Here is a 25,026-nt window from a genome sequence, read left to right as displayed (position 1 = left end):
ACCAGCCATGTGACCATTTTCAAGAGGTTCCGGAACTCCGTTCCACCGCGTTCCTGCTGAAAAAAAGCCCTGCCCATACATATACAGGTTCTTGGCTCAAAAGAGGGACAGGCTTTGGTTCTCCTATGAAGACTTCCAGTGTTTCAGCAGAGACCAGGTCCACAGAGAAGGAATTAAGGTCACACTCCTAAACATTAGCCTTGAAAAGTATTTGCAGGGTTGCCAACTGAGCCAGAGTTAAAAATTAGATCAGCAGCAGGACAGAACCTTTCACCTAGGACAGGTCTTGGCACTGGGAAGCAGTACGTTTTAAAAACTGGCTCGCTTTTATATATATTTAACATGGGAAGCAAGCAAAAGGCATGTGGGCATGTCTTCCCCCCGCCTCCCAGTGCAGTGGCACTGATGTGCGGCTCGTAGAACCAAAAGCCCATTTACTGAAGTAGCTTCCCAGCGAGAAAAATCTCAACATCAGCATCATCCCTGGACAGAATGCTTAGAAGAAGCCCCCCCCCCCCTTTGCCATCACAAAGCGTGGTGTTCAACAGCACTCACAGGACACGTTTCCAAAGCTACGCAACCCTCTAGCAGCTTAGCAATACTCTACAGTTAAGAATATTCATGGCCTAAGCTTTATTTTAACTAGGGGTGGGGGGAAGGAGCAAGACTGAATATTTTTAGTTTTCAAGGCTGCAGACACATTTGAAAACGTGATTGTGGAAGCTAGAACTGGTAATAGGCTAGAACTGGTAATAGTGTGAATTCCTACAAGTTTTGTTAAAAAATACACATAGATGTTAGGCATATTTCTAAACTTTAGGAGGAACTGAATGTTATTCCACAGATTTAAATTTAAACATTAGAGCATAGTCCAGCCAAGTTAAACCCACAATTTTAATGACGGGAATTAAGTTTTGAGTTAAGCAGCTGCTTAAAAGCAATAGAACTTCAGAAATGTCTTTGGCTCAATCTTGTACCCTTACAGAATAAGACATTTACATGCAAAATAGATCAAGATGGGTAGCCGTGTTATTCTGGCTGTAGCAGTAGAAAAGAGCAAGAGTCCAGTAGCACTCATAAGACTAACAAAATTTGTGGTAGGGGATGAGCTTTTGTGAACCACAGCTCACTTCTTCAGATACAGGGACTCACATGGAAAATAGTTATGTATCCCAAAAATAGTCCTCCAGCCTATGATGCATTAGTAACATACCTTGGTGGCCTTTACAAGGGCAGAAAGGAAAAATATAGATTTTGTCAAATAAATAAATAAATTAAATAATACTTGTTACCAATGAGTTGCCCTGCATTGCTAAACCACCAAGTAATGTGTTGGGCCCGGCCCAACAGAAAACCTTTATCTTTCTCCTTCTCAAAGAAAATGGCCTGCAACAGGAACAAGGGAACTCCGACGTCTAGTTTAAAGGTTTGTGCAGATGCCCCTGTGTATGAACGACCAAGCACTGGAGGCAACAAACAGGTGCTCAACTTAAGCAAGTAATCAACTCAAGTTGACCTAAGCAAACTTCTTGAAGTATTGTCGAAGGCTTTCACGGCCGGAGAACGATGGTTGTTGTGGGTTTTCCGGGCTGTACTGCCGTGGTCTTGGCATTGTAGTTCCTGACGTTTCGCCAGCAGCTGTGGCTGGCATCTTCAGAGGTGTAGCACCAAAAGATAGAGATCTCTCAGTGTCACAGTGTGGAAAAGATGTGGCAGGTCATTTATATCTACTCAGGAGGGGTGGGACTGAGCTGAGTCATCCTGTAAGAGTTTCCCAGGGTGTGGAATGCTAATGGCGGGAGGCTTCACTGTATCCTGAGGAGGTTCTTTTGCATATGGATTGGTGCTTGATGTGCTAATCTTCTCTGCAGGGCTATTGTCGGGTGTGGAGTGTTTTGTTAGCCTGGTGTTTTTCAGAACTGGAAACCATGCTCTGTATCCTGAGAACCTCCTCAGGATACAGTGAAGCCTCCCGCCATTAGCATTCCACACCCTGGGAAACTCTTACAGGATGACTCAGCTCAGTCCCACCCCTCCTGAGTAGATATAAATGACCTGCCACATCTTTTCCACACTGTGACACTGAGAGATCTCTATCTTTTGGTGCTACACCTCTGAAGATGCCAGCCACAGCTGCTGGCGAAACGTCAGGAACTACAATGCCAAGACCACGGCAATACAGCCCGGAAAACCCACAACAACCAAACTTCTTGAAGTTGCCAAGAGCAAATTATACAACTATAAAAGTGCTTGACAAGTAGTAACTGCTTCAGGCTGAAGACCTCTGCATCTTGCTGGGTTCAGCTGGGACTGCCGTATCTAGACACATGCCAAGATCGGTGTTCTAACATTGCTGGAGGTTGGCTTCCCACGCAAAATTCTCCACAAGCACTTTTGTATGAATGGAATAATCACCTCATTGTTTCCACATTGGGGTTGTTCTCTCCTCGAAAGAACTGGTTGCTGCGATCGGTCCTCACCACGTCTTTGTCAACCGTGAACTGCACATTTCGCCAGAATGCCTTCTGCTCATCCGGTGTCATAGAGAGTCTGAGCATCACACAACAACATGAGTACATCCCAAAAGCAACTGCTGCTGAATTTGGTGGGGAGGGACCAGGGGATCCTTTCAGCCCTACAACCTTGTAGATAAGGGAGAAGGGCCAAAATGAAGAACTGGGGCACACGCGGGAAACAGGACTAGCTCTTTTCCTTCTGTAGCAATCTTAACCCGAAAAGGTTCTTAAGAGGTATCTCGTGTTGATGAGGAGGGAGTGCCCATTTGTCTAAACAGGAAGCCATGAGCTGACGTGAACTCTGTTACAGAACCAAAGGATCCCAGCAAGCCAACAAAAACACCGGCATTGTGCACTCACATTGTCTCTCTTACACAAGCGGGCACTTCAGTTTGCTTTAAGGCTGTGCACAGGTATCAGCTTTTCAGAGACTTGGAAAACTGAAACTGCCTGTGGTGCATCAGATCACAGCCCTGGCCTCTAGCCAAACTGATTCTGCAGGTTCTCGAAGCACTTCATGGCTCCACCTTGAAACAAGATCCAGGCAGCACGAAGGGCACCCGCCTAAGAAAAGCCTACAATCTGGTGTAACGATTAAGAGTCATCTATCGGCTAGTGCCTATGAAAGGACCCCATTCCCATACTCTTCCCCCTCACCAAACAACTTTTGGAATTTACTTCCATAGAATTTTCTTTAAAAAAAAAAAAAAGAAAGGTCGGTTTCGTGTCTGTTAACGTAGGAAAAATGTTTCCGCTGATGGACTATGCCAAGATGCTGCTTCTGATCTGGTTTCCACAACTGCACCCCCCCCCCCCACAGAGTTACATGGACTTAGAGGAACCGGCTGCGAGGAGGAATTAGGAAAATGGAGCAAAACAAGCTTATCTCCCTGCAAAAAGGCTTTCCCCATCCTCCATCATGTGTGTACAGCTATTCAGTTACTAACGATGGATCTGGGCTGATATCACAGTAGCAACGAAAGGCAGAACAGCTCTCATTGCCCTAGAGAAATATTCGCCTCGCCACCACCGCTACTGCAAGAGATGCTTCCAGATGGGAGATGACGTGGAGAAAAGATGGGTGGGCGGACTGGTCCTTTCTATGCACTGCAGCTTTAAGAGTCATTAAAACATAAAACATATATAGGTAAAGGTAGTCCCCTGTTCAAGCACCGAGTCATTACTGACCCATGGGGGACGTCGCATCACGTTTTCTTGGCAGACTTTTTACGGGGTGGTTTGCCACTGCCTTCCCCAGTCATCTACACTTTACCCCCAGGAAACTGGGTACTCATTTTACCGACCTCGGAAGGATGGAAGGCTGAGTCAACCTTGAGCTGGCTACCTGAACCCGGCTTCCGCCGGGATCGAACTCAGGTCGTGAGCAGAGCTGGGGCTGCAGTACTGCTGCTTACCACTCTGCGCCACGGGGCAGACTTTGAAAAATGAGAGGAGGAGCCACCGGTCCCCTTTCTGTTACCTTTTCTGCTGGATCTCGAAGTACTCCTCTCTCTTCCGCACCCGCAGAGCCTCCCTCTCTTCTGACGTGGACTCAAAGCTATAGTAGTGCAGCAGGAAGGGCCAGACCTCGCCACGGATGGAGACATCAATCCCACCAAAGAAAATAGCCTGGGGGTGAGGTGGGGGAAGAAAAACTGGAGCAGGGGAAAAAAATCTCCATTTCTGAAGTGGAACTCCTTTTGCTCCTCCCTGACAAGTGACACCTTGATTCAGGAACCCGCAATCCGTACCCATTTAGACGGTCAGTGGTGCTCCCTCTCGCAGAGGAGACGCAAATGAAACTCATTTCCATGTCAATGATTTCCCGGGAGGGCCTGTACAATTAACACGCCGTTCTCGCATCGTATCCCCAGTCTTGGAAACTGCGCACTCGGGCTGAGCCCTACTCCTTCAGCCCACCCCCCAGGTCTTCATTGTTTTAAGTGTCTGGACTTTAATTCCAGAGGAGTAGCTTTGTTAATCTGGAGCAGCAAAATAAAACAGTAGGCTCTTTAAAGACCAGGAAAAGCTTACATGGGAATAAATTGTGCGGGTCTCGAACGTGCCACTGGACTCCAGTTTTATATTTCTTTGGGCCTGTCCCTGCCATATTGCGCAAGCCATCTCTCGAAGCGTCTGCTCTCCCAAAGAGTGGGGCAAACAACACAGCAGTTCAGCAAATTCACTGGACTGAGAAAGACGCTGCATAGTTCTGCATTTAGCCCAATACATGGCTGCTCTCCCATTGCAAATCATAAACACCAGGGCTTTTTTTCTGGGAAAAGAGGTGGTGGAACTCAGGACCACACAATGATGTCACTTTGAGTCAGCTGGAACAAGGGGGGAGTTTTTTAAAGTTTAAATCGCCCTCGGCAAAAATGGTCACATGGCCGGTGTCCCCGCCCCCTGATCTCCAGGCAGAGGGGAGTTTAGATTGCCCTCCATGGAGGGCAATCTAAACTCCCCTCTGTCTGGAGATCAGGGGGCGGGGACACCGGCCATGTGACCATTTTCAAGAGGTGCCGGAAAGCTGCTCCACGGTGTTCCTGCTGAAAAAAAGCCCTGGTAAGCACGGAAAGGAAAACCACAAATTCCATCCTCAGGCACCCTCTTCACTGGAACAAGAGACAAGTGCTCTCCCCTCACCTTCCTTAGCTTGTACTCTTCCTCCACCTGTCCAGCTTCATTCAGGTGATTGAGCCAAGCAGAGACATCGAGGCGCTTGTAGGCATTCTCCTCAGGATGGGTCTCCGAGGAGGGCAGCTTGGGCCGGCGGATAGAGAATTGCATACAGGTCTTCACGTCAGTGAGCTGCTAATTGGGAGATGAGAAGAGAACGGGCCGGTGCAATAGCTGCAGCAGCTCAACTGTGGCATCCATTTCTCGGACTTTGGGTTTAGCCTCCCAGAGTGGAAAATGGAAGACTGGCCTTGAAACTGTCCAGGGAGAACCCCTAACCCTTGGAGCTCGTGGGCAGGCTTCTGGCCAAAGCCGGCAAGCATAATTGGAGTCATCAGAAAGCAGAGAGGCACCGAACTGCTTCATTAAGTCTGCCTCCCTCTCCCACCCTCCCCTTCCCAGGGCCAGAATTAACCCAGCTTGTCGCAGTATCTCTAGCCTGCCCAGGAATGTGTGCAATAAATTACATTTGAATGGCCCCGCACAAAAGGATCCCTGCGGAGGAAGACAGGAAAGTGGCAGTGCCAGGCTCTCTCTGCACGGGCACTTGCCATTCCAGGGTGAAAGCTGCAGCTGACATTTAATTTAAAAATCAAAAGGTTGCTCAACACAACTGCAAGCCCCTGTGGCAGTATAATGATGGGAAAGCAGCAGGGGGGAAAGGAAAGGGGGGGGAGTCGGTGGAAAGGAAGGGAATTTAGAAATTACTGTTTCTAACAGCATCACTAGTATCTTTAAATATATCATTAAGGCTCTCACAAGGCCTTTTGTGCAGGCTGAAGCAAGACTCGGCAATAGGTGTCAAAACATCATCTGAACATGGAATAATCATGAGCAGCCATTTACTTCAGGATAAGCCCAGGCACAAGAGGCAGTATGGACGGTGAGCCACTGAGGATCCCTGGACAGGGGGGGGTTACATCCCTGTGCCACTACAGGCCGACTGGGCATGCAAAACAAATCATGGACTGTGCCACAGAATAAACTCTGCCAGCCCCTCTGGTTCCCTGTCTATCAAATCAGGGCTTTTTTTCAGGGGGAATGCGGGGGAACGGAGTTCCGGAACCTCTTGAAAACGGTCACATGGCTGGTGGCCCCGCCCCCCGAGCTCCAGACAGAGGGGGGTTTAAAATCCCCTGTGTCTGGAGATCCAGGGGCGGGGCCACCAGCCATGTGACCATTTTCTCCTAGGGCAACCCACTGAATTCCACCACCTCTTTTCCCAGAAAAAAAGCCCTGTATAAAATCAATATGACTTACCTTTCAGGAAAGTTGAGAGTATAAACAAGCGAAGGACATGAAGCCAAGCCCGAATCTTATCAACTGAGAAAGTTATAAATGCCAGTAAAGATCCAACCGCATTGCCCAATAAAGCACTCCACGGCAAAAGCCTCTATTATTTGAAACTCCTGCCTGGCTCCAACTTCTCTCTGTCCTTGAGTATAGCTTCTCCCTGCCAGTGTGTGATACTTACACTGTCCTACCCTATGTAAAATGACTCCTTTTAAACTCCACATTGGGATTAAATGAATATTTTGTATTGTACACTTCTGTTCCCGTCCAGCTGTATAAGGCTAGAAAGCAGTTCTGAATTTTCCTCTCTAACATGACAGTGAGCCAAGGCCAGTACACCAATGTTTGGGAGCCAGGGTGGCCATCAACAGAAATGAGGCACATAGCCCAAATTTCCTTCCATTTCATCCCCACGTAGAAAGAGACACACAGCGAGTTGACAGACAGCGGAGGCTGTTACACCTTGGACTTTACAGCTTACCTGGTCTTTGAGATGGGTCTCTGTGCAATACTTCCATTGCTGGAACACTTCAGACAGCTTATCCAGGCCACCGTGGTGAAAATGGAAGATCTTATACTGGCTCTCTCTACTAGCAACAACCAACTGGCCGCAGGTACATGCCTCATCACTAAAGGTGGAGAAAGAAGAAGTCGGGAAGCGCACAGTCGAGAGCAACATTCATTATCTAGGGCTGAAAGAGTCTCCACCAACGTAAGAGGCACAAGCAACATTTGCAAGGCTTTGGGTGCGAAATGCAAGGCAGAGGAGAGATATTTTCAGCCTTCTTCATAAGCAGCGCCGTAAAATATTTATGGAGTCCACACATGCGGAGAGTTCAGCAATCAACCTGATCTAGTTTGGCCTTCCAGGGATCACATTAAAAAAAAAATCCTGTGCCCTGCCTTCTCTCATCTCTTCCTGGGCCCTCCACAAATCAATCCATAGTCTCTTTCAACAGCTCTCTCCCCTTTGCCATTTCCATCCTTGCTGGCAAAGTCTTAAGTTCCCTGGAAAAAAACCAACCTTCAAGCGGCAATCAAAACATTATGCAAATGAGGGTCTGATGATTTGCATAATATATTCTAAGCACATACTTTGCCTTTTTCCTCTGGGTGCAGAAGTTTTTTTTTTTAAATCCCCCCTCCCATACAGTTCACATAGCTCCGATTTTGAGTTTTCATGGCCCACTTAGTGCTTGTGATGGTTCCTTCCCTGCACCTTAAGAGGAGGTTTGCCTACACGTGCTAGTATTTATTAGGTTGTTTACCATAATCAGGGAGAGCCCCGGCATGCTAGGTAGGTGCCATGCGAACAAGAGTATGAGGTGGAGCTGGGCTGCCCAGAGTAGATCCCTGGGAAAAGTAGCCGTGGAGCCAGCTGCCAAGTTCACTGTGCCCCTCAAACAAGTTCCAGGGTGTGTGTGGGCCACACACCACCACCACACCAGACTGACCCACAAAGGAGATAACAGGTGGATGATAATTAGACAACGAACAGCTCCTTTTAACTTTAAAACTACTTAAGTCGGGGTAGATAAGACAGAACACTGAGGCGGGTGTACGTGGCAATTAGATACTCCGAAATGTCATCATTCCCTTGTAAAGAAATATTTTTAACTCTCATGGTCACAGAGGCACCACTTGGAAGTCGCGTTGCCAGCTCCAAGTTGGGAAATTCCTGGAGATCTAGGGGGTGAAACCTAGAGAAAGTGGGGTTTGAGGAGGGAAAGGGCCTTGACATGGCATAATTCCATAGAGTCCGCCCCCCAAAGTAGCCATTTTCTCCAGGTGAACTGATCTCTGTGGCCTGGAGACCAGTTGTAATTCCAGGAGATCTCCAGCCACTACCTGGAGACTGGCAACCCTACTTGGAAGTGGGCTATAGCAAAGCAACAGCTACACAGTGGCAGCTCAAGGACAGAGAAGGAAACAACTAAGACGCTCTTTTGTTATGCTCTCCAACTCGCTTGATTTCTAAGAACACAAATTCTTTGGAAACAACCATTCTTGAAACTTACAGGCAAACAACATCAATTTACCTGTGATTAACGAGATTCGTTAGCCGCTGAGCCCTACAGCCCTCTAAAGAGAGGAACAGACTTTTTGTTTCCCCTGTCCTTCGTAAAGAATCTAAATGTTTCAGAACACAAAACCCTGCTCCTTGTTTATGCATTCTAGACCCTAAGGAGAAAAACTTAAGCACTCGACAGTCATAGACCCTGGAAATCAAAAACAAAAGGGAAAGAGGATGATGAGCAAAGCAGCAATTAACCGAAGGAGTTACAACATACAAATTAAGATGTAAAAAAGGGGAGGGAGCCTGAAGCAAGAGAGGAAGGCAGCGAGCTCCTCCCACAGACCAAGAAGGAACATGACGAGCATGCTCTGCTGGTCGGGTAACGGCCACTTAGCTGTGTTGCTTACCATAAGTAGTGGCTGAAATTGTGTGGCTGAAATTGTGTGGCTGAAATTGTGTGCTTAAAGCAGCACCACAAGCAACAGTAAAATGCTTCGGAAACCATTTGTCCTAATGAGCAAGTGACATCCACTGTAGATTAATTTAACTGCATTATGCTAGAGATCTTTACGACATTCGTAACATCAAAGGGACACAGAGAGGAAACCGTGTGCAGGAAAGCGAAATGCCCCTGCTCTGAAATACAGTGCCCTCTTATTTCAGCTGGTCTCAAGCATCCGTGCCATCCGATGCCAACAAACTCTTGCTTGAGATCAATTATGCATTAATTTTTCAACTGCTTTTTAAGGATTTCTATAGTTTTATTAAAAAACATTTTGGTTAGGCCATATTGGAACATGTGTAAGAAAACCAAGGGGGGAAATAGAGGGTGGATGGAGAAACAAATATATATAAATAAAACAGAAAGAAATGTGTTGGCAACGGCCCAAATCTGCACTGTGATTTGCAGGGCTTTTTTTCTGGGAAAAGAGGTGGTGGAACTCAGTGGGTTGCCAGCACAGGGCGCAACCCTTGGTGGGAGGTGGTGCCCCTGGTACTACATGTGTGCGTGCAAAGTGCATGCATGCTCCCAGGGCCAATGACGTCACTTTGGGTTATCTGGAACAAGAGGGGAGTTTTTAAAAGTTTAAATAGCCCTCGGCGAAAATGGTCACATGGCTGGTGGCCCCACCCCCTGATCTCCAGACAGAGGGGAATTTAGATTGCTCTCCGTGCCGCTCCAGTGGCGCAGAGGGCAATCTAAACTCCCCTCTGTCTGGAGATCAGGGGGCGGGGCCACCAGCCATGTGACCATTTTCAAGAGGTTCCACTGCGTTCCAGCTGGAAAAAAGCCCTGGATATACAAGCTATGCCAGTTGGACAGCCAATATGGTGTTGTGGATAAAGTGCCAGACTTGGACCAGGGAGACCCAGGTTCAAATCTCTACTAAAAAATGAAGCTCTCTGGATGACTTTGGGTCACTACTCAATCCCTCACATGGATTATGTGCAAGACAAAGTAGGATAACTCTGTCTAAATTGCCATTTCAAAGGAGGCTGGGATACAAATATGATTTATCACAGCATGTGGATTGTGTGAAAGAACACGGCGTTTAAAATTTAGAATCTTTGTAGTGGTATCTTCATTTTTTGTTTTTTATCCCAGTCACACAAATCTCTAAATTTGCCTATGGAAGCTGATCTCACGGAATCAGGAAGCGGGCATCACTCATTGTCGTTTCATGTTTAGAAGAGTGCATTTTATAATTAATATTAATACTCATGCACACTTCCCTTAAATCATACAATAGATTCACACACAGTTCCCTTAACTCCTACAGTAGGTTGCACAGCATCAAGGAAAAACTGCGAAGCCTCCACGTGCTCAAGACAACTGTTAGCGTCGGTTTATAACAGTTTGAAAGAGTCATGGAGAATCTGCGTCGTCAACACTCAATTTTCATTCTTTGAGGGGAGAAAACTTACCTTACTATCAGAATGCAGCCTTTTGGCGCTCGCAAATTAACGCATAGGTTCTCTAGCTAGACGAACCCGCTTGGCAAGACTAGGTGCAGAAACTATTTGCTTTGACGCTCATATTTATCTTTATGGAGACATCTTTACTTGCTGCTTTTATTTTGAGTAAATATTACTGGGAAAGTAGCTTTGCCTTGGGATTCAAATACAGAAGTCAACCTCTTGAGACACGGCCCCAGTAAATTTAGCTAAGACACAAACCCCAGAACAGTAACACCCCAAATTGTTGTCTGCATGCTTCTATCATGAGGTATCACCTGCTATTTGTAGGTTTGAACAGCTCAGTTTAAAAAGGGCACTGGGATGTTGATTTTGGACAGAGAACATGCCTACGTTTCCCAGGACTCCAAAGTTCACTAAAAGAAGCTGTGATGTAACCTTAAGCCAGATCAAATAATTGCCAGGCAGAGTGGGAGGATACAACCCGGATTCTCAGAGGGTAGTACATGTCATTGGCAAAAGGTGCCTGCCGTCAGCATAAGAGGCTCCCCCGCTGGTGGGATGCAATAAGCTTAGCAGGGTCGAATGGCAGAACAGAACTCCATCTGCTAGCATGATGAGAACCAGGAAAAGGAAGCATCACTGGGTGCAAGGCAAGAGGTCAGCCCAGGTCACCTATGGGAGCAAGTCCTACTGTGCTGTCGAGCAGAACTGGTCACTCAGCCCAACCAGATGGGGAGCTACAGCTGGTTGGGAATGGGGTGGACAGCACATAGGGCATGCCCCTAAAGGCACTGTTGAACTGTTACTTTGTCATTTATTGACCTGGGCCCACTAGGGGAATATGGAGAGGCAGCCCCCTAGCCAATAAAAACAACAACAACATTCGATTTTTATACCACCCTTCGGGATGACTTAACGCCCACTCAGAGCAGTTTACAAAGTATGTCACTATTATCCCCACAACAACAAACACCCTGTGAGGTGGTTGGGGCTGAGAGAGCTCCTAGAAGCTGTGACTGACCCAAGGTCACCCAGCTGGCTTCAAGTGGAGGAGTGGGGAATCAAACCCGGTTCTCCAGATTAGAGTCTCATGCTCTTAACCACTACACCAAACTGGCTCTCTGATATGGCTCACTGCTGATCTAGACTGTTCATTTGTGCAGCTTAAAAAGAGAATGGTAAAAGGTGACAGCTTCATAAATTTCCTAACTTAGCATACATTTTCTCAAAGTTTCGTTTAGAGTCCTGAGCTTATGATGGGGGTGGGGAGAGAAGCTGCACTACTTGAGCTGCGGTAATGTTTCTTTGGTAAAATACCCATGTTTGCCAAGGTAATGTGTAGATGCTCCTCAGGAAGTCGAGTGCTAGGCAGGTTGCAGGAATTCTATGCAGTGCAAATACACATGTAGTGATGCATAGCTGTGAGCGCGTATTTGGGCTACACAGAATTCCTGCAGCCTGCCTAGCACAGAATGCGGCCTACTTCCAAGTTACTCTCTCTGCAGACTCTGTAATATTCCTTCACAACAAGACAGTCGTTCTTGGTTCAGTCTCAAAAGCCACAAAGATCCAGAGGAGTTAGCCGTGTTAGTCTGCAGTAGCAAAATAGTAAAGAGTCCAGTAGCACCTTTAAGACTAACCAACTTTATTGTAGCCAGGGCTCATTTTGAGGGGGAATGTGCAGGAACGCAGTTCCAGTAGTTCTCCAAAGAGGTCACATGTCAGGTGGCCCCACCCAGCTGATTTTCAGCCATTTTGGGCCCGTTTCGGCCTGGATTGGGCCCAAAATGGCCAGGATCGGGCCCAAAACAGCCAGGATTGGTCCCAAAACGGCCAGGATCAGGCCTCTGATGGGTGGTAGATCACTCTCCTGCTCAGCAGCGGCCCGATCCTGACCATTTTGGGCCCCTTTGGGCCCCTTTCAGCCCCTTTTTGCCATTTTGGGCCCAATTTTGGCCCTGAGTGGCCAGGATTGGGTCCAAAACAGCCAGGATAGGTGATGTCAGGGGGTGCAGCATATGCAAATCAGGCATGCTAATGACACACTTCCGGTGATGGCAAGGGGCGTGGCATATACTAATGAGTTATGGTAATGAGAGTTCCTGCAGCTCTTTTTCTATGAAATGACCGTAGCATAAGCTTTCAAGAGCCACAGCTCTCTTCGGCTCTCGAAAGCTTATGCTACAATAAAGTTGGTTAGTCTTAAAGGTACTAAAAGTCACAAAGGAATCTCAGGCTGCTGTCAGAAAGAGACAGTGTTGGGACACCTGCAAAGAAAAAAAAAATGCTGTTGTTGTTTTTACCTGAAAAAAAGGCGAAGTGACCTCATCTGTCCCAGGTCAACTCTGAAGACCCCACAGATCTGTTCCAAGGCGAACACCTTCTGCTGCTCATCCCATCTGGAGTTCTGCACTTGCCCGTTGTTTTCCTGGAACTGGGAGTTGGGATCAAGGCTCGAACTGGAGCTTGTGGAGTGAATCATTTGGCTTCTGCAGGGCTCTCTACACCAAACAAGAGTGGCACAAGATGGAGGAAGGCGGAAGGGATAAAAATCATTTCTTGAAAGTTACTAATTGCAAGAGCCAGAATGGTATAGTAGACGGATGATCAGGCTTTGAGGTGGCTACAAAGCTCGCTTTGTGGCCTTTGGCAACTCACTGTCTCAGCTTAACACAAAAGGCTTCTATGCCAATAAGTGTTCTGGCTTGGAGACAGAACGAGCTGAAATTATAAAATAATCTTATTTAAACACAAGATACCTTTGGTTAAATTTCACTTAAATCAGTAGGTCCAGCTTTCCTCAAGTTATAAACTATGCACAGCATAGTTAAAGCATTGAATTTTACCCAGGGCTTTTTTTCAGCTGGAACGCGGTGGAACGGAGTTTCGGCACCTCTTGAAAATAGTCACATGACTGGTGGCCCCGCCCCCTGATCTCCAGACAGAGGGGAGTTTAGATTGGCCTGAGCGCCGCGGAGGGCAATCTAAACTCCCCTCTGTCTGGAGATCAGGGGGTGGGGCCACCAGCCATGTGACCATTTTCTCCGAGGGCAACCCACTGAGCTCCACCACCTCTTTTCCCAGAAAAAAAGCCCTGATTTTACCTAATATATTGCTACCCCACCCTCCTTCAAGGAGCTCAGGGTTATACACCTGGCTTTCTCTTTCCCAATTTATTCACACAACCACCCTATGAGGTAGGTGAGGCAGAGAGACTGGCTCAAGGTCACCTAGTGAGCATCACACCAGAGTGAAGATTTGAATCTGGATTTCCCAGATCTTAGTCTAGCAATCCTAACTCCACAAAGGAGCTATTCATAATCCACCTCTCACTTATTTTCTGCCAATCTCAAAGAAGTGTTGAGATACATCACTGAAATTCCCCCCCGCCCCCCAACTTCATATCTATAGGTCAGGACTGGGCGCCAGGGCTGGCAGCAACCAGAGGACAAAATGAACACAGGTGAAATGCAGTTGTAGATATGGATGCAGCTGAAAGACCCCTGGCCCCTGTACTATGAATGGGGAACAAGACTGGGAAAGGAAGAGCTGAAGTTCCATTTCTTCCAGTGTCTCATTGGCTGGTTTTGGCCACAACTCCCCATTTGTGAAACAGTAATCTCTTCCACACAGAGAACCCAATGCATCAGAAATGCCGAATCGTATCAACTTTTCACACAGTTGCCAAGGCAAGGAATGTATGAAGCTGCCCTATACAGACCTTTCTAGTCCAGTATCATCTACTTTAAATGGGAACAGCTTTCCAAGACCTCAGGTAAAGATCCTTCGCAGCACTGCTACTTCAAATCCTTTGTAACCTGGCAACATTGCTACCACAAATCCTTTGTAACTTGGAACCTTCCACATGCAAAGCATACGCTGTCCTCCTCCAGTCTAAGAAAGGCTTTTCAGTGTCACAGAACCGTTCTGAAAAGCAAAACTGAAGGAGGCTCATCACCACAGGCATACGAGCATTTATTTAGGTTCCCGCCCCGGCTGATGTTCTCCAATAGAAACACGATCTGAAAAAGCTCAGCATCACACAAGTACACTTCAACGATTAACAGTTATCTCTAGAGAGACTGACTGGCTGCTCTATTGTTGGAGTGGTGGCAGAAAACGGCCCTACAGCCAGAACGCTTGTGTTGACCAGAGTGGCTCCGGTGAGAAATGGAAGAATTTGGGGCATTACAATCCAAGATTATGATGGAGCGACTTGGATTACCCTGTAGGAGAGTGGGGAGGGAAAACGACTGTGCTGGTTATATTTCTCTCTCATAATCCATAAATAAAAACCTCATATCCAGAGCCTGTATACACACATACACACCAGACAAAGCCGTCTACTTCACAGCGCATCACAAATTTAAATACATGAAAATTAAAGATACATCCTAGTCATGTAGCGCAATCCTTTTCAGTATTAAAGAAGCTCTTTCCTACACATTTTCGACAGTTTCACTATCGGGCAAGACCCTTAGTCTGGAAGACTTCTGCACAAAAGATTTTCCTCTGGTTAATATCTCATTTGTGTACTGGAAAGGATAGCAGCGCTGCCACGCAACCCTAAATTACTAGACAGAGTAAGCCAGACAAAGCTTTTGGGCTCATTCAGCAACAGGGCTCAGGACACGTCACTCAAGGCCCAGAGTTTAGACTGCAGAAACTGGCCCCCTATAAATACCACCTCCCCTCGACCCCCGCCCCCCCCCCCAGCAGCACCATTCTGGGAAATAAGTGAATCTGAAACTGTGACCTCTGGGATCTTGAAAAGGCCAATCCATTTGAACAGTCTGAATGGGCTCTACTGTGAAATCATGGTTTGCAAAACAGGGCAAGAAGCAGGTATAAAAGCAGGCCCCTGAAAAGCCACTTTATGCAGTGTTTTCTAATCCGCTTATTGAACAATGTAGGCACTGAACGCTGAAGAAATCACACACTCAGCATGCCTGCGCAGAAGGCCCCATCAGTATGTTTTCCTCCCCTGCCAGCAGTGCCCCTGAAACTGGAGACACTCTAGGCTACTGGAACAGCCTTATTTTTAGCATTCACCAATAGTCTGGGTCACTGCATTCCAACGCACATTCCCAGGATATCCAGGATGAGGGGCAACATTGTAAACAGAACCCGAGGTAGAAAAACCAAGTTCAGCAATACGTCTGGAAACCAGTCTTTGCATGTGTGCCCAGGCATTCTCACACAGTGCAAGTGAAGCCCTCTACATCTCAATCAGACTCAAATAGATGCAAATTGCGGCCAATCAGCTCCAGTTTGGGTCTTGCTCCTTGCGTTAACACATCACCAACAGGCGTCAAGATTTGCTGAAGTAATTCCCAGCCTTTTGGTTCCCTGTCCACAGAGAGGTCTCCTGCCTCTCCACTCTCTTCCCAAGACGGTCAGAAACTCCTCCTGTCCTTCCGCTACATCAAATTTTACCACCACCAAAACTAACCTGAAAGACAAAGCAGATACTGGAATATTCATAAGCAGGGCTCATTTCGAGTGGGAACGCACAGGAACACAGTTCCGGCAGTTCCCCAAAGAGGTCACATGTCAGGTGGCCCCGCCTACCTGACTCTCGGCCATTTTGGGCCTGTTTCGGCCTGGATTGGGGCTGAAACGGCCTGGAGTGGGCCTCTGACGGGTGGTGGATCACTCTCCTGCTCATCAGCAGCCTGATCCTGACCATTTTGGGCCCCTTTCCAGTTATTTTCAGCCCCTTTTTGCCATTTTGGGCCCAATTTTGGCCCTGAATGGCCAGGATAGGTGATGTCAGAGGTGTGTGGCACATGCAAATCAGTTATGCTAATGACACACTTCCGGTGATGGCAAGAGGCATGGCATATGCTAATGAGTTATGCTAATGAGTCCCTCCAGTTCTTTTTCTATGAAATGACCCCTGCTCATAATCACTGGGGGGCAGACAGCTGCTCAACCAGTGAAGAAAGGAAGAAGAGACAAATATTTTCCACTGCAAGTTTTGTCTCTCTTAAACCTCTCCCAAGTCAAACTCTGTTTTTCTTCAGTTCTGAATATTCCCAAGAATAGTTTCTATCAAGGAGGGCAAACCCCTGGATATGAGCTGACAGCAGCACACCAGGGTATTTTGCTTGGCACGAAGGCCAGGTCTCAGTCTAGGCAACTGAAGCATTGGCATGACTGCCGGGGCAGCACTGGGGCAGAAGGCAACAGGCAAGGCTTATGCCCCTAATCTCCCCCCAGATCTGCACAGTCACTAGTTAAGTCAACGGCAAATCCCTGAGCTGCTGGCAGCACGGCTGGGGCTTGGCTTGCTTCAATACTCCTCTCCCTCACCCATTTTGTCTGCTGGTGAACCAGCCATCTTCACAAGTAGGCACTGAATTTTTGTCAGAATTGGGCCCAAATGGTTGCCTCCCCCTGGTTTACTCCTTCAACAATTATAGTATCTGAAGAAGTGAGTTGTAGTATCTGAAGAAGTGAGCTGTGGCTCACAAAGGCTCATCCCCTACCACAAATTTTGTTAGTCTTCTAGGCGCTACTGGACTCTTGCTCTTTTCCACTGCTACAGACAGACTAACACGGCTACTCATCTTGAATCATTATAGTGGTTACCCCAATAATTTAGCCAATTTTGGACCATATCTAAGATGGGAATAAATTTAGAAGACAATGCCACTGATTCAGGATAACAACTCTAAATCAACTTCTGAAATGAGCATAAGATCTTTTAGCTAGTATAAACAAGCTTCCTGCTATGACATATTAAATGTGCTCAGAACTACGTAATAGGATGAGAAGAGATCTCAACAAATTATTAACAGGCTGTAGGCTCACATGTTCCCTTCCCTTCCCAGATCCAAGTCTCAATGCTCAGGGGTGGCACCAGGGTTTCTGGCACCCGAGGCTGCCCCTACACGCTCCCCGGACTGCATGATGATGTCACTGTGTGTGACGGTGGCGGTGGTGGCGGCATGGGAGGGCTGGCAGGCTGCAGCAACTGCGGGTCAGGCACGGCAGGTGGCCAGGGCGGTGCACAAGCGGCTTCCCATCCCTCCCGCTCAGCCGCCAGTGCTGCCACCGCCAGCTCTGCGACGTGCACCTCTGCCCCTGGTGCCCCCTCCAGCCCCCTCTTTGGTGCCTCAGTGCTCGAGGCAGGGGACGGCTCTGCCTCAATGGGTGCACCAGCCCTGCCAATGCTTTAACTGTGGCAAACCTTTATAGCCGCACCCATGTCAACCATAGTTATAGCTAACCACTTTCCCACTTAATCTGAATTTGCTCAGAAATTAAGACCAGATTAAACAAGGAACCTAGCTGGTTTTACCCACTGGTTTTACAACACTTAATTACAGATGAGGCAAATGGAAGAATTCATACTAGAGAGAGGGAAACTACTTACAAGACTGAGAAAAATATAATTATTTACACTAGAAAGTAAAAACTTAGATTACATTTTTAAAAAACTAACTCTGAGAGAAAAATCTCCCAGAGAAGTTCCCAGTCAATGCTACTGCCTCAGCAGAGATGGAAGAGAACTGAGGCCTGGGCCAGCTGAGGTGTTTATCTGAAGAGAAATCAAAAAGAGTCCAGTAGCACCTTTAAGACTAACCAATTTTATTTTATTGTAGCATAAGCTTTCGAGAATCAAGTTCTCTTCATCAGATGCCTGATCCGATCTAATCTCTGCTCAAAAATCTCCAAAGAAGGCGAGCCCACCACCTCCCCAGGAAGCCTGTGCCACTTAGGAACTGCTCTAACTATCAGGAAGTTCTTACTAATGTTTAGCTGAAAACTTTTCTGGTTTAATTTTAACGGTTGGTTCTAGTTCGACCCTCTGAGGCAACAGAAAAAAACTCTGCTCCATCCTTTATGTAATAGCCCTTCAAATACTTGAAGATGATGATCATATCACCTCTCAGGTGTCTCCTCTCAAGGCTAAGCGTATCCCACTCCTTCAACTTTTCCTCACAGGATTTGGTCTCTAGACCCCTCACCATCTTTGTTGCCCTCCTCTGGACAAATTCTACCTTGTCAACTTCCTTCTTAAACTGTGGTGCCCATTCCAAATAAGGTATTTTTCACATGTACTACTGCCAAGACCAGTCTCACTCATACTGTAATTATGCATTTGATTTTTCCCCCTACCTAAATGTGGAACTTTACATTTATCTCTGGTGACATTCATTTTGTTAGTTTTGGCCCAGTTTTCCAGCATGTCAAAATCATTCTGAATCTTGATTCTGTCTTCTATTGTATTTGCCACCCTTCCCAATTAAGCATCATCTGCAAATTTAATGAGCATCCCCTCCATTCCTTCATCCAAGTCATTTATAAAGATGTTAAACAAGAGAGATCCCTGAGGCACTCCACTTGTCACTCCTCTCCAAGAGGATGAGGAGCCATTTACAAACACTCTTTGGGTGCGATCTGTCAACCAATTACAAATCCCCATAACAGTATAGGATACAACCACATTTTACCAACTTGTCAACAAGAACACCATGCGGAACCTTATCAAAAGCCTTACTGAAATCATGATAAACTACGTCCACAGCATTCCCCTGATCAAACCAAGCAGTAATCCTCTCAAAAAAATAGATAAGGTGAACCTGACACGGCCTGTTTTTGAGGGACTCGTACTGGTCGTACAGCTGTCTTTTCTAAATACTCAAAGAGTGACTGATGATTTATTCTAAAACCTTTCCAGGTACGAATGCCAAGCTGGCAGTTGCCTGGATCCTCCTTTTCCCCCTTCTTGACTCGATTAATTGGTGAGCATATTCATATTTGAGAAGGAGATCCTTCCAACAGCTTTACAACTCTCAAAGAGCTGGGAACAGGGTAGGAACCAGCTCTTTATTTATTTATTTATTTATTTATTTATTTATTTATTTATTTATTTATTTATTTATTTATTTATTTATATTCAATTGATATTCTGCCCTCCCCACATCAGCAGGCTCAAGGCGGATTTCAACAAAGTTTAAAATCACATTTCACAGTATAACTGTTTAAAAACATAAAACACCTTAAATGCCATAGGTTAAGATAACATATATATATATATATATATATATATATATATATATATATATATATATATATATATATATATATATATATATATATATATATATATATATATATATATATATATAAACACAGCAGCACACAATCTGGACGACCACCTTTTCCGCCATTTCCAGAGCATTTTAACAGGTAGATATGTGAGAGATGGAAGGTGTCACTAGAAGGGAGGGCATATGCTTTACTCCCCCGGCTAGGGGACACCACCTCGCATCAACCATAGGCCTGGAGGAACAGCTCTGTCTTGCAGGCCCGGCGAAAAGCTAACAAATCTTGCCGGGGGAATTGTATCCAGAAATAAACTGGCAGCCAGTGCAGTTCTTTTAAAACTGGCATGGCCCGTTCTCTATAGCTCACATCAGTCAACAACCTAGCTGCCACATTTTGTACCAGTTGGAGCTTCTAGACAATCATAGCAAAAATCCCACACTTTCACTGTCTTATGGGCGCCTGAAGCCCTGCAAAACCACATCCTGATAGTATGGCTCACCCAAGAGTGAAAATGCATTGTTACTCCTCTTCCCATCAAATCCATATATAAGGAGTCATGGGATGTCCTATATTGTTTGCTCATACTACATGGTTTATTGGATGTTTTATAACATATTTTATTTCATTATTAATCAAACAATGCAATCCTGTCTTCCTGCATTTTTGTATGTATTTTATATTGTTCTATCCATCTGTAATCTGTCTTGAGTCACAAAGAGAGAGAAAGGCTGATGACAAATGATGGAAAGAAAGAAAGAACGAATGAACGAAAGAACAAACGAAAGAACGAACGAAAGAACGAACGAAAGAACGAACGAAAGAACGAAAGAAAGAGATCAATAATGTAGGGCCAAATATGTGCATTATTTGAATACAGACTGAAACTGGAAAAAAGTCAGAGTGCCAGTTTTAAAAGTTAGGGCTAAATGCTAAACACCAAATCAAGCGAAAACATGGTTGAATTGAAGCCTGCGGTAACACTACTCAAATTACAAGGGGTTCCATTCTCTTGACAATATCAGATCAGGACTTGGGTTCAAATCACCACCCATTCGCAAAGATTACTGAGAGTGATGTTCATCAGTCACTGTCTTTCAGCCTAACCTACAGGTTACAGGTGATGGTAGAAAATGCCACCAATTCATAGCTGACTTATGGCAACCCCTGCTGGGGCTTTCAAGGCAAGAAATAATCAGTGGTGGCTTGCCATTGCCAGCCTCTGTAACCCTGGTCTTCACTGGAGGTCTCCCATCCAATTACTAGGCCGACCCTGCTTAGCTTCTGAGATCTGATGAGACCGGGCTTGCCTGGACTATCAAGGTCAGGGACTGGTTGGGAAAAGATCATATGTGCCACTCTGAGCTCTTTGGATGAAGGATGAGACACTAATAACATAGCACCAGTGTCCATGCTGCTTCACAAAGCTACATCAGCAACACATAAATCCCAGTTCCAAGCCATTTGCAACCTAAATTTAGAATGGCAGAGGAGGAGACAGCTAAGGAAAGGGAAAGATTAAGGAACAAGCAGCTAAGTGATTAACCTAAATGCAAGTAAGTGAATAAGTGCAGGCTTGTTTGAGTAAAAATGAAATAGGGTCTCCTGCAGGTGCCATCCTGCACATCGGCGAAATCAACAGCAGCCCGTACATGAGCTTTCTCTGTGGTGGCCCCTACCCTGTGGAAAGGCCAGAGGCGGTCAGGAGAGCCCCCACTCGCCTGGCTTTCCGCAAACGGTGCAAACCCGAATTATTCGAAAAGGCTTTTGACTCAGATAGGAGGGCTGAATTGTAGGGAGGGGATCTCAGATGATCCGCTAATGAATTAGGAACCAGAGACCTCACCACTGTGTTGTACTGGATTCCTGCTAATGCTATGTCTTTGTGAACTTGTATCTATTTACCCTATGGCATAGTTTATGGAAATGTTCCTGGTATTGACTGCACTAATATCACACTGTGTAATCCGCCTTGAGTCTCCACGAGAAAGGAGGACTATAAATATATGAATGAATGAATGAATGAATGAATGAATGAATGAATGAATGAATGAATGAATGAATGAATGAATGAATGAATCTTCCATTCTGGGCCCATGAAGAGAATCAAGCAAATATCCACCCCACCCCCATACTAACTAGGTGCACTAGGTACTCTTTTGTAAGATCGGCTTCTGGAAACATTACAACCCAACACGTGGAAAGGCAGCAGAGACTCCTGGAAACCCCCCCCCCCACTCATCTTTGCTGTGTGTCCCTTTCCCCCTAGCGAGTGAGCGGCACTAAACGCTATTTAAGTAGCTAATTAACTTTCTGTGCTGGAAAACCTCCTGTAATTGCGTTTCTTTCACCTTTTTAGCCCACTTCCCCCAGGGACTGGGAGCTGTCCGCTGGCATTTGTTCTGCTCCTTCCCACCATCCAGACACAAGTCCTACCTTGACAGCAACCTGCCAATCATGGCCGCAGAGGTCACCGGGGACTAAATTAGGAACACTCCGGCTATAGAGAAATTTGCCTGGCTATGCACAATGGGAAAAGGGCAGGCAAAATGCTTACAAGAAAAATTTTATCCAGTCTTAAAAAACTGTTTAAACCAAGATTTCCCCCCCTGGGCTTATCAGCTTATAGATTTCTTTTCAGTTAAACAAAAAGGCGGGATACAAAGATGCTCAGAGCTGAGATAGTTTATATTTGTCTGTGCTGGCATCTGCCGCCCATAAAAAAAGGGGAAACTAGAAAAAAGCCCTCTGGTTGGTTCTTGCAGTATTGTCAGTATTTTTCTGATACACGGGTGCTACAGGAGAAGGCTCCGAGTTAAAATCTTCATTCCTGGGGCTGAAAACCAAACACTGGGGGAGACACAGAACAAGAGTCCACTTTTATGGAAAACAAATGGGTGGTTTCATCTGGCATTCTGATCCACGACCAAGCATTTCACACGCAACCTCTGGCGCTCCATACTCAATACAACATAGGCCTTCAGTGGGATACTTTAAAAAAAAAACACACACACACTTCAGAATTACACACTCTGAATTCTCCTTCATTGCTCTGGCTGAATATAAGGACAGAGTTGTCTGAAAGATGCCAAAGGCCTCTGCTGAACCCCAATTAATTCCTCAGTGGAGTAACACAGAAAGGAAGGAAAGGGAGTAGAAGGCCGAAGGAAGATTTAAGGAATAGCCAAGCTTAACATAGTGGTTAGGCATCCCTTTATCTGTATGGTCCCATTCACAACGCACAGACACAGCACAGAATCTCGCTGTCTCATACAGACGTTCTGTGGCAATAAGCCAAAACTCTTAGGACCTTTACTTTCATAGAAAGAAAATTACATGTCCCTATTAGTCCCAAAGAACTATTCTTAATAATAATATTATAATAATGACATTCGATTTATATACCGCCCTTCAGGACAACTTAACACTCACTCAGAGCGGTTTACAAAGTATGCTATTATTGTCCCCACAACAAAACACCCTGTGAGGTGGGTGGGGCTGAGAGAGCTCTGAGAGAGCTGTGACTGACCCAAGGTCACCCAGCTGGCTTCAAGTGGAGGAGTGGGGAATCAAACCCAGCTCTCCAGATTAGAGTCCCGCGCTCTTAACCACTACACCAAACTGGCTCTCAGCAGATACTGACCATATTTTAAGGACATCAAAAACAAGAGGGGTTGGCCATAGGGCTTCAGAAGGAAGAAAGTATTACACACACTTCTGGCTCCGAGCAGGCATTTTGTTCCACTCTGTAGCTGGTTCAGTAAACTGGAGCAAAACATGTACAACTTTACACTTTTTATTCTACACTATATATTAAGCAATACCACAGTACTTACAAGGGGTTTGATATCTTCTGTTATAGATAATAGTCAAATCCCGCTCCCTCCCACAAAGGTTTGTGTCTGTGTTATAGCAAAGAGAATAAACAGTACAATTTAAAACGGGAAAGGGGAAAAAAAGTTGCTAGCATTCTGAGAACTAATCCATGCGGTTTAATCTGCTTTATGGTGTCAAATGCAAGATGCACAGTAAGGGCAGGGTCTCTCATTTTCAAAACATACTTGATAAACAGGTGAGGCGTGCTTCGGTAAATCCAAGGGAAGGATTTTCCCCTCGCATTTTTTTGTTGTTACAGTTGCTTAGCGGTGACAGGTCTAGTCGTCTGACACTTATGAATAAACACACTCACACGCCCCTGCTCAGCTTAACAGAGCTAACCATTGAGAGGCAGGCATGGGCATGAACCTGACCTTCCTTTGAAAACGAGGCAAGTATTGCAAAAGCCAAATGATACGTCTTTTGCATTCTGCACAGAAGAGGGGGTCTTTTACGCCTGGACTTCAGCTTGTTAATAAATCAATTGAAACGGAACACTCCCCCCTCCCCCCTTCCAAATCCTAGAGATGGAAAATGTGATTTCTTAGCACAGCATGAAGACAAATGTTTACCTTCCAGCGGGTCCAGCTTGGAAAAGGAGAGCTTTCTTAGCAGTGTTTATTTTATTTTTTAATAAGAATCAACGGGTCATTTTGCTTTGCTTTCCCTACTGCCCTGCCACCCTACCCCCTCCATCTATCCATGCAAAATAAAAGTCAAAGCTCATTATGCTAATTACAATCAAACCTTCAAAAGCTCAAGTCACTGGAAACCCCTGAAGATCAGCTTTGTTCTTAGATTCTTGGCAAACAGAAAAGAATCCCGGAGGGTCTTTTGCCTGGCAGACTAAAGGCCCCCCCCACATCAACTTGCATTCTGCCAAGAGCCCAATGCTGGCTTAGCAGCACCACCCAAAGAGACTAGCGCTGCCATTCAGACCTGCCAGGGTACAGCACAGCACTCCTCAGTCGGAAGAGAACTGACCAAAGGGTCCTTGAAAGCATTTAACACTCTTATCATTTCCAAGGATTGGGATCAAGTAAACAAGTCATACAATTTTTCCTCTGAATGTGCTACAAATATAATTTTAAGCAACGGAGATTCTCAATGAAAGAATAGGGACATAATGCATATGGCTAGGACAAACAATTAGGCGCTGGCTAAGCAAGCACTGGGACTGCAGAAGAATGCCAGTGGTGGAGTATGTGTTGGGGGGAAGTTGCTAGGCAAAAGACCCTCCAAGATTCTTTGCTCACTGCCAAGTATCTAAGATAATCGCGCAAAGGGTATTAATGCATTGTGGTAGTCCACAAATAGGGGTTAAGCTTATAACAGCAAAGGATCACATGCTGTCAGTACATAATGCGAGTAATGCTACCTTATAAACATCTGCATGACTTACAGTGAGAATTGCCTCCATACAAATGGATTTTTTTTTCGTGCACAAACTGGAGGAGAACTGGCATTTTTTAATCCAACCCAAATGATTTGCAATAATATACAAGCAGAAAAGCTAAAACGATTTTTAAGCTAGTGTTTGCCAATTTACTCATAATACTGAATTAATATGAGGCTGAAAGAACTGAGAATACGCATCTGAGAAGGAAGGACAGGTTACGGGACTCTAGGCTAGTGTCAGAGAAAAGACACAAAGGATTCTCTCAATAG

At 45.7% G+C, this 25,026-nt stretch overlaps 1 protein-coding gene across 2 annotated transcripts in view; it reads right to left on the bottom strand.

The window, feature by feature from the left end:
• Window positions 1-25,026, bottom strand: part of TBC1D16 (TBC1 domain family member 16) — a 71,516-nt gene that overhangs the window by 5,660 nt on the left and 40,830 nt on the right. The window contains exons 4-8 of one of the 2 annotated variants that reach the window (XM_054977172.1): window positions 12,729-12,926; window positions 6,970-7,117; window positions 5,163-5,330; window positions 3,997-4,145; window positions 2,416-2,550 (exon numbers count right to left, since the gene is read on the bottom strand). In XM_054977172.1, coding sequence (XP_054833147.1) covers window positions 2,416-2,550; window positions 3,997-4,145; window positions 5,163-5,330; window positions 6,970-7,117; window positions 12,729-12,926 — 798 coding nt within the window. The remainder of the gene's footprint in view (window positions 1-2,415; window positions 2,551-3,996; window positions 4,146-5,162; window positions 5,331-6,969; window positions 7,118-12,728; window positions 12,927-25,026) is intronic. The other variant, XM_054977173.1, reaches the window with a different exon arrangement.

Source organism: Eublepharis macularius, chromosome 4 (assembly GCF_028583425.1).
Source record: "Eublepharis macularius isolate TG4126 chromosome 4, MPM_Emac_v1.0, whole genome shotgun sequence".
In the NCBI taxonomy this organism is placed as follows: Eukaryota; Metazoa; Chordata; class Lepidosauria; order Squamata; family Eublepharidae; genus Eublepharis; species Eublepharis macularius.
This window is presented reverse-complemented; position numbering and strand designations above follow the sequence as displayed.